This window comes from Malus domestica, chromosome 07 (assembly GCF_042453785.1).
Source record: "Malus domestica chromosome 07, GDT2T_hap1".
NCBI lineage: Eukaryota > Viridiplantae > Streptophyta > Magnoliopsida > Rosales > Rosaceae > Malus > Malus domestica.
The window spans coordinates 22,408,043-22,418,918 of NC_091667.1; the positions used below are offsets into that span (position 1 = coordinate 22,408,043).

The 10,876-nt window shown below is 36.8% G+C and overlaps 1 protein-coding gene across 1 annotated transcript; it reads right to left on the minus strand.

The window, feature by feature from the left end:
* Positions 1-3,163: 3,163 nt before the first annotated feature.
* LOC139197768 (uncharacterized) lies at positions 3,164-4,366 on the minus strand. Its single transcript, XM_070825727.1, has 2 exons — positions 3,769-4,366; positions 3,164-3,588 (listed from the first exon to the last, which is right to left on the minus strand). The coding sequence occupies exons 1-2, from the start codon at positions 4,364-4,366 to the stop codon at positions 3,164-3,166; spliced, it is 1,023 nt and encodes a 340-aa protein (XP_070681828.1).
* Positions 4,367-10,876: the final 6,510 nt, after the last annotated feature.

Below are 10,876 nucleotides of genomic sequence, written 5' to 3' on the forward strand. Positions count from 1 at the left end.
ACTTAAAACTTGATAACTTTTTATTTCTTTCCAAATTAGTTTCAATCTTTTTAAATATTTCAAAAAAATATCTAATTTATTGAAAATGTTGCATTCGTTAAGCTCTAGCTAAATTTGTTAATATTTTTTTTGGCAAACCAGTTACATTTATCATTAACTAGAACTTACTTTGTTTCCAGCATTAATAGAAGGACATGGAAGCATGACTTCCACCAAGTCACCCTCTTTAGGCCATCACCATTAAACCCAACGCACAATCACAAACTGCACCTTACAACTCAAGTTGCCAACATTGAGACAAAGGTCATGGAGATTGCTAAAATATTATGGACTACTATGAGGATAGCCAAATCCCATTCAACAAAAAGGCAAAACCAATAAATATAAGAAAACCCTCATTTTTATCTTGCACAAGCAGAAAGTCCCTACTGCCGTCGACACGACTACCTACTAACGGCCACATGGGTAACCACCCTAAAAAAACCAACTTCACATTGAATTCGACGAAGGTATCGCATCACAAAAATTTTCAACTCGCAACAAAGAGATCTCTCATTAACCAAATGTCTTCACTAAAACCGCCACACAAAGAAGAGTCACAAGATCTGAACCAACAACACATGCCCCAACAAGTTGAACAAAAAACCAAAACAAAAGTAAATAATTGTAGTGATTAATACTTAACTATATTATTGTCGTGAATGATGTTGGAAACAGGTGGGGTACTACAATTAAGAGCAGGTCCAGCGTGTGTTGGAGCCCGAGGGATAGGCCCGCAAACAGTGGCAGTGAGCCAAAGCAACCAAGTCCAGCATGTGCTGGCGAGGGAGCCCGAGCAGGCCCGAGGGATAGGCCCGGCACGAGTTGCCAGCCTGAGAGCCTGAAGGCATCCTGACGCAAGGTTGACGTCGCCCAGACGTCAACCACGTTTTAAAAGTTTTTTTGTGAAGCCCGTGGGCGCGCATTGTATAATAGGATTTCAAAATTGGGGTCCGCAACGCAATTCGGCAAAGTTACCGTTGGGGAGGCCATGTGGCTTCTCCATGTTCGTTGGATTTTAACAACTACAATTTGTAAACTGTTGGATTTCCAACTATATAAAAAAAATAAAAAGTTAATTTAATATCATCCGTTGGATCTGAGATCAACGGTCAACGTTATTCGCCTTTATAAATTAAAAAAAAAGAAAAGAAAAAACATTTTAAAAATCAGAATTCTTACCCTTGTGCTACGTGGCACAATTTAGAGTGTTGGAATTCAAAATTTTTTTAAATCCAATGGTAGAGATTAATTAGGGGAATAAAAAATTAAAAAAAAATGTAAAAAATTAATAAAAATCCGAGTAAAAGAAATTGATTTTACTTCTCTATAAATACGTTCTCATTATCTTTTATCTTATACCACAATTTCATATTTTCTCAACTACTTTCAACCACATTCCAATCTTTCTCTCAAAGTTTCAAGCCAATTTTTTTTTCCAACAAAATGATTACTGATGCAGGTACGAATTGGATGCTTTTGAAGATGTTGATTATGTACTAGCTGAGTTGAAGTTACTCATGATCCGATTACGGGTAATAAGATGCAGTTGCGAGAAATGTGGAGTCTTATTCATACCAATTTTCTTGACAAAAATGGTGGGAAAAGAACCAAAGAATTGATGTCTAGTCGTTGGAAATTACTTGGCCAATCGTTTAGTACGTGGAGAGACGCCTTGGTACAAGCTTGTGGTAATCTTGGAAGTGGGGAAAATTTAGCGGATCAGGTAACAATATATTATTTATTCGTTTGTACTATACCCAAATTTACACTATAATTATTTGTTTGTATTATTTATTTGTTAGCTACTTTCATTATAATTATTTGTTTGTATTATTTATTTGTTACATACTTTCATTATAATGATTTGTTTGTATTATTTGTTTGTTACATACTTTCATTATAATTATTTGTTTGTCTTATTTATTTGTTATCTATTTTCATTATAATTATTTCTTCTTTCACATTGTGTAGGAACTTCAAGCACAAGCTTGGTATAATGCCAAAACCAAAAGCAAAAACAAATCATTCACCCGGTGGAAATGTTGGAATATTGTCAAAGATTGTCCTAGATTTAGAGTTGTGCCTATCGGTCCAGAAGTTTTCATGAACAACACCCCTCTTCACTCTACACCCGATCATTCAACCGGTGGGCATGTTCATGAAAATGAGGCAGAAAAAGTGCCAGAAACACCTCTCCTTGAACAAGCGTTGGGGTCGACCCGTTATCCAATTAGGTCTCAAGGTAAGAAGGCTTCAAAGAGAAAATGGAGTGGTTCCAAGAATGATTATGCAAAGTATATGGAAGAACTTGCTTGCCAAGGTGAATTGACTTTGGCACGGGAAATGGTGAAATTTGAGGTTGATAAGGCTAGAGAGGAGGCAAAAACTGAATCTGTTGGGAGAGCATTTCAAGCTAATGAGAGAGAAAGAGAGCTAATTAGGCAAGAAAAGGAATAGGTTAGAGAAGAAAGAATGCTCAACAAGATCGTGACATTATGAACACGCCTTTAGAAGGGAAATCCCCAAATTCTAAATACTTTTGGAAGTCGGAGAAAGCGGATGTGGTGCGAAGGAGGCAAGAGAAGCGAGAGCAAGAGAAGTTGGTCTTAGCACCACAAGAGAAGATCATCCTAGCACCACAAATTGGTTAAGTGATGATGAATAGAGTATGTTGGGTTGTAATTTATTATTTATTGAATAGAGTACTTCATGTTGTTTCCAATTTATTGAATTTAATACTTTATTTAAAGTGAGAGTAAATTTATTTAATTTGGTAATTTATTTATACTAAGAGAATCTTTATTCAAATGACATAAACACACCAAAGAAAATTACTTTAACATACCAAATAATAAAAAACTCACTAAATGAACTAAAAAAAATACACCAAATAAAATTAAATAAACACACCAAATAAAAACAAACACACTAAATGAACTTAAGTATCTTGAGCTTGTTTCAATTCCCACTGGTGCTCTATCAAGTCAATTTGCCGGGCATTGTGCATATATGGCCTTTGAAGTGCAGTATATCGATGAATGAACCTTTCATTGTAACGTCCATCCTTTTCTAACGGCTCGTGTTGCACGGGTTCTTCGGTGATGTCATGAGCACAATATATTTATGTTTTGGAATTGTTCATCGTGTCTGGCTCATATTCATCAATGGCATCATAAGCGTACTCATCTTTCACAATCATGTTGTGAAGAATGATGCACGTCATCATGATGGATCGAAACGACTCTACATCAAACATTTTGGCAGCACCCATGACAATCGTCCATCGAGCTTGGAGGATACCAAAACAACGCTTCACATCCTTCCTGCACCCCTCTTGACAGCTTGCAAAGTGTTTTTCCTTTGTACTTCGCGAACGTTGCACTGTTTTGACAAACTTTGACCACCTTGGGTAAATGCCGTCTGCTAGGAAGTATGGCCCGTCGTACTTACATTCATTGACCCAGTACGTGACTTTTGATGCCTTTCCTTGCAGGACATCATTGAACACTGGGGATTGGGTAAGGACATTAAGGTCATTTTGAGCTCCTAGAACCCCGAAAAAGGAGTGCCAAATCCATGTATCAAAAGATGCCACCACCTCCAAAATGATACTTTTTGATCATTTTCTATCCCTATAAGCGCCTTGCCATGCACTTGGACAGTTTTTCCAGGTCCAATGCATACGGTCGATGCTTCCAATTATCCTAGAAAAACTTCACATCTCGCCCTTCTTTAGAAGCCTTTGCAAGTCCATCTCAGTAGGTTTCTGGAGGTACTCTGCGGTGTAGATAAATTCGATTGCTCTGCAAAACCTCATCAGGGATTCAAGAATGGTTGATTTCCCCATCCTCACTATCTCGTTCACTTGGTCTGCAGATGCTCTATATGCAAGCATCTGCAAGGCAACAATAATTTTTTGCTCATGAAGGGGACCCATAGCACCAAAAGCATCATTCTTTTGCACAAAGTAAGAATCATGGTTGCAAATAGCAATCATGATTTTGTTGAACAAATGTCGTTCCATTCTATAACAACGTTTAAAGTACGTATCAGGGAATGCACTGTTATGGACAAAACAATTGTCCAAGAGTTCTGTACCTCGTCGTGGCCTGCTTCTATCAAGGTTTGCGGAATAGTTGGGCTTGCAGATTTGAGCCACAGCTTGGATGACCCGACGGGAATGTGAGGTTCTGGCCATTCTTGCTTCGTCATCTTTTTTTCTACGCTCCTTATCATCTTCCATCTCATTTTGGGCCACCTGGAGATTGAACATTCCTTCTAATTGGTTAAATAATTCTTCCTCTTGCTGATCAATTTCCCACATTATCCTTGAGGAAAAAGAAGACATTGTAAGAAGGAAGCAGAAACTATGAATAATGATATAGATTTTGATTTTGGTGAAGAAGGAAGCAGAAACTATGAATAATGATAGAGATCTTGAGAAAATTGGTATGAGATTTGTGAGGATGGATGGTGGATTATATGGAGGATTCAGAAAGGATTATGTTGTAGATAATGCCATGTGGCATGCCGTCATTCGTTAAAAATCTGACCGAAATCTATCCTCAAAGATTATAAACAGATTGTGACACATGATGCGACGTGATTGGTTAAAAATCTTATCAGAAATCCATCATCAATAATTGTATTTTCGGATAATGACACGTGGGGAAACGAGAACAATTAAAATTCTTATCGAAAATCCATCACCAGTAATTATCTTTTCAGATAATGACAAGTGGCGCAACGAGAACGATTAAAAATCTTATCCGAAATTACAAATATAATTATTTTGTATTATTTTATAAATAAAAAATAGTAATATTTTATTGCCAATTGCCAGGGTATTCAATGTAGGGATGGAGATGCAAATGACGGTTACTGTTCATTAAGGGTAGTTACTGTTCATTAGGTGGATATCATAGTGGATAGCCTGAGGGGGTTTTCTTACGGTGGAACTGCTCTAACCAAATGAACCAATTCAAATTTGTCCTTCAATCAAAATATTGGGATGCATAAAGTTAACCTATACATTGACAGTATAATTCTTGCTCCGGAAACGTTGAGTTTCCATTGATTGTCTCATTACATAAATACACAGGGATCAATTCTTACCTAAAGTCTAGCAGAGTGATTAGCTAACATGATCACTTAAGCTAGATTTATCAGAGAGAAAATTGGAATGTGAGTTTGTGACATTCAATTAAAAATAATAACTTCTCAAGGAAACAAACACTAAAAACCCCAACATATGCTTATGTTAAAACTTCCGTGAGCTTTATGAAAAACAATGTCTTTCAAAAAAAAGCACAACTTTCAATCTTAAGTACAATAGGTTGGACTTGCCCAATCCAACACTACCACGGTGAACCTAAGTCAAGTTGGCTTAAAACTGATTGGTTTTTTAGGACCGAGACTCAAGCCTTAGCATAGTACACCTAGCGATTTCATGCAAGAACAGAAGAATGAACAAAAGTTATTTAAGTTGTTATAGCATTAACCATTCAATCCTACCAAGAGATTAAAATAGAGGAGCGATTGAAATAAACAATGAATAGAAAGAAATTAAATCAAAATAAAAATCTTCCCAACCAAAGTCTGCTAAAGCAAAAAAATTGCAAAGTCAACGGAAATTAAGACACTTAAAACAAACAAAAACTTACATGAAAAACAATATCAGTATCAAAACTTGGGGTCAAGAAAAGAGTTCTTGCTGCCTTTATTTTTATTAAGTGAGAAAGATTCAACCTATTTAATTTAAAAGCCTAAAGTCATACTGATTAAATAGTTAGATGATGTGTGATGCGAAATTACTTAACACACAAATTAAACCCTCTTGTATCAATTGTAGTAAAGAATGTAAGTAGGGATCGTTCTAGACTGGGGATTAGGAGGGCTTGCTAATAACCTCTAAATCGTTCTAGACCGGGGATTAGGAGGGCTTGCTAATAACCTCTAAACTGACTTAAAAACATATAAACAAAGTTAAAAACACTAAACTAGACTCAAAGAATTCAAAACAAACTCAAAGAACTCAAAACAAACTAAGAATGCTCAAATCTGCCTAAAAACACAAACTGGGCATATTTGGACTCTAAACACACTTTTGGACGAATTTTGGTTTTAACTTGGTTCGAAATACTTAAAAACACAAACTAAATCAGTTTCTAACTAATATGACTCAACAAGGTAAAGGTGGTTTTGGGTTTTGAAGAATTTGAAAACAAAACAAGTAAATTAAAGAACTAATGAAATTTGCACAAATTTGAGTAAATTGAATGGATGGAAGGCTAGCTAGGAGGTTCTTCTCCACACATGACACACTTGCAAACAAAACGATTTCCAGTTGCTTTTCAATAAACTATGAATTCTCAACGCCCCAGATTAACTGTGAATTGCACTAATTAACCCTCAGATTGTCCTAATTTCATTGAATTGGATGATTGCATACAACAACCCAAAACATTCCCCACAAGTTCCCTACATGAATTGCATAATAGAGATACAAGCAAGAATCATTAAGTTCTATGAAAATCATAAGCATTGACGAAACACTTGTAACTATGAATTGCATGAAACTAATGCCAAGAATTTACTTAACGCGGTTGTGACAAGCAACCTTTACTACTTGTGAATATAAGTTCATAACGATTAGGTGAAACTCCCTTATATCCTCGCATCAGATTTATGCATGAAAATTAAGCGTGCACTCTCAACCAACATACACAAATCAGTTTTAATTCAAATGGATAAGTAAATTGAAATCACAACTTATGAATCACAACTGAAGGTAATCAAATCATATTGCAAGCATGAACATGGTTTCGAATTCCCCCCTAGCTAAGGGGGGGTTTAGTTCCTCATACTTACAAAGCAACGATAAACAAATTTAGACATTGAAAACAAAAGAAAGAAGACACCTAAACGCTCCAACGATCCAAGTTGGACAGCATGCACGTCCAAACACTTTCCTTCCCTTCCTTTGCTATGGCACAAGGTGTTGGTGAGTGTTGAAGGTTTGGTTGTATGGAGGAATGGATGTGAAGATGAATGGATGTGTTTGAATGAAAGTTGTATTGGAATGGGGATGAATTCTCAAGCAAAAACTGAATGTAATAGCTGCCACACACACTTCCTTTTATAGAGGAAGTGCACGACATAGAGGGATGGATGGTGGTGTGAGCAATGATTCAAAGGTGAAAGTGAAGTAATGATGCAAAGTATAGGGGGTGAAATGGAGTGGTGTTGCAGCTATGAATGCAAGTAGGGAACATGAATGATTGTGCACATGGTAGATAAAGGAAAGAGAGGTGGAATGGTGCAGAAATGAGTCATAGGTGCAGGTTAAGTCATGATGCATGGCATGGGCAAGGAAAGTGAAGGAGTGGTGCATCAATGAATGCATGTAATGGAGGTAAAAGTGAATGAAATCTGATGGGTGAAGGGGACAAGGGATGTGCATCAATTGAGTGCAATGATTCAATGTAATGGTGTATGAAAACAGAAATAATGAAGGGGACAAGGGTGATGCATGGCATGGGCAAGGAAATGTGATGGATAACACCCATTTGCAGCTGTCCATGTGCCTTCAAACTTGATTTTCTGCACTTTTTGCCATGTGTTCCAGCTCACTTCTTATGTGTGTGTGTGCTGTCATGTATCATCATTTCCACATAACATCATTTCAGCTAGCAATCAAGTCTATGCCGTTTATGAATGTTGTCTCTCTGTTCTTTGCATGTGTGTGTGCTGTTTTCTATCTTTACTTCCACATGTACCAGCTATTACACTTGCACACACATATGTTCTTCATTATTTTAGCTAGCAATCAACATATTTTCTGCCCATGCCGTGTATGAATGTTTGTAGTTGTAGGTCAACACACTTGCACACACACATGCTGATTTCTAGTCTTCTAATCTTCAAAAACGTCCATCCTCATGTCTCCATGCTTGCACTATCCAATCTTGGCCCAAAAATGCTCCAAAAAGCTCCAAATAGCACTTTGTTGCCAACTTTGTTATTTGAACCTACAAACACACGAAAATAGCTTAAAGTACTAAAATAATTAAAATTAAACTAAGTAAATGCCAAGAAACAAGCTAACTAAGTTGCATAAATATGCACCTATCAAATTCCCCCACACTTAGCTTTTGCTAGTCCTCGAGCAAAACAAAAGAAACAAAACGAAACAAACAAAACAAACAAAACACAACCTAGACCTTCCAACATTTGCCTCAGGGATTTTCAATGAAACATGACATGTTAAAAATCATCATTCCCACAGATTTTGGTCATCTTTACACTTGAGCACATACTTAATCACAATCACCACTTACTAGTTCACAATTAACCAATTAAAATGATGTTTTGAATGTAGTAACATGCCTTAGAGAATTTGCTCAATTTCTTACAAGATACTCTCTATTTTCACACATAGTTTCTGACTACACACCTTACACTAGTATATGTGAGAAGATTTATGTAAGCACGAAAGACTAGGACTCACATATGTTATAACAAAGAAAGCAATTTTCTGGAGTTATTAAGCATGTTTCGATATGATCTCATGAATGGAATGCTACTACTTAGATGCGAGAACCAGTGAGACCATATGCTCATACCAATTTCGAACTCCACAAATTGAAACACACAACACTTAAGATTGAAGTCAAGGGTTGTAACAGGGCTTGGGGTAATGGCTAATAAAGAAATGGTAGGAATAACAAATGTTCTTAAAGCGATAGCAAGCAAAACAATGAAATAGACACTTGGAATTCACTTTAGAATGCAGAATCAACTTTTAAATACAAAGGGAAGATTCATGCAACACTTAGGGCCGAATACAATGTTTTGGACCCTATTTTAACAAACAACACTTTAGGGCTCTTTTTCATACTTTTTTTTTCTTTTCTACCCGTGCCTTATTAAGGACTTTGGCACACACACACACACACATAAGAATCACTTCCCCACACTTGCTTTCTATAATACATTGATAAAAAAGGAGTTCATTTTAAGTCATGCTTTACTATGCTTCAAGAATAAGGGTATGGATGGTCCTAAAACTAGGCTAGATAAGGATAGTGTGGGTTAACAAAGAACATAGGCTTAACAAGGTTCAACGGGGTTAAACTTAAACACATAATGAAATAGGGGCACAACAATTTGGCTTTGGTGGTCACTACACAACTTCATCTTGAATATGTGTTATGCAAATCAATAGCATGTTTTGAATGAAATAGGCATGAGTTCTAGCATTTGGAACTAAATGATGAAACGCCTTCTAAGTAGCAACCAAGCAAAGAATAATGTGATCATGCAACGACTTCAGAACACAATGGTGCACAGATTATTAACTCTCCAACTAAACGTTTTAGGCTCGAGTCTCACAAGGTTGTAGCGTTCATTTGAGTTCCTTCCTTCAAGCATGTTACAAAAACTGAATTTCCCTTTATGATTGCAGGTGAATTTATAAATTATAACCACAACCAAGCATACATCAAAGAGTAAATCAAATTTTCATCCATGTTTATAACTCTCTTTAACAGTCATGTACTTAAAAACCAAATCCTCATCATTGTGTTGGAAGGTACCCTAAGACACAAATAAATACACAAAAACAACTCTTTTTGGGTTTTTCAAAACAAATTTTCAAATTTTTATGAGATTTTTGGATTTTTATGTCAAAACACACTAAAACACTCCAAAACAGCTTAAAAACACTTAAAAATAGCAAGGAACAACACTAGAAGTAATGGGTGATAAACTCCTACGAATTTCATGCAAAACAATTGGTTACCCCCCCACACTTAAATCAAACATTGTCCTCAATGTTTCAAGCATAAACTCACACAAAAATAAGCAAACAACAAACAATGAATAAACATGACAAGTATGGCAAAGTAAAAATCAGACAGAGTAGAGTTTAAGAACGCAAATATGGTTTTGGAGATAGATAATCTTGTTGACTTTCCACAGCTTTGATCTCGAATTGGTTTGGAATTCTGAGCGAGGAATATCAGAGTTCCTTGGTTTCAAATCAGACTCCTTCTGTTGGGTTGATTTGATTGTGCAGTCTGCATTCTTCTCTGCTTATTTCTTCTGCACGGCAGGCAGGCACGAGGTAAAGGTGATGGTCTGTTTCTTTCTTCAATCTTTCCAAGTGCCCACCTCTTGCTTTCTTTCTCCTTGTCTCTAGCTGAGGATGAATTAGCACATTGTCTCTACATGCTTTGAGGTATCATTTTCACTTCTCTTATCTGTTCCCCAGGTAAATGTGGTAGACGAAGATGAAGCATAAGATGTTGAAGATGAGTACTCGAGAGCAGGGCTAGGTAAGCAATCAGGAAGGGGTTCCAGGCAGTCGGTTCCAGATCGGAAGATTGATACGAAATGTTGGCTGATTGCTCTCTTTCTCCTTGTCTCACAGATGAAAACAACGACAAGGAGAAGGACAGGGAGAAAGCATGATATGAGATACTCTTGCTTTCAACCTTCATGATATGAAATACTTTTGCTTTGGATGAGTTGTTTGTAGAGGTACCCCAAGGAATAAGGAACACTGAGTGACTCGAGAGGCTTCATTGGGAAGGCATTCTCGGAGATGAAGAAAGGTTATGTATGTCTGCCTTGCAATGGAGGGTGAAGGTTGACATTTATAGGAATTAATAACCGGTATTATTCTTTTACTCTTATCGGCAACCGTTGGATGATTTAACAGTAAACTTCACAAGAGATCTGCGACAGATTGTCCGTAATGTCCGTAAGGCTGAGTGTGCATGTGACAGGTGCTGACACATCTGGAAAAGCAAGTGCCTCTTCGATATCTGGA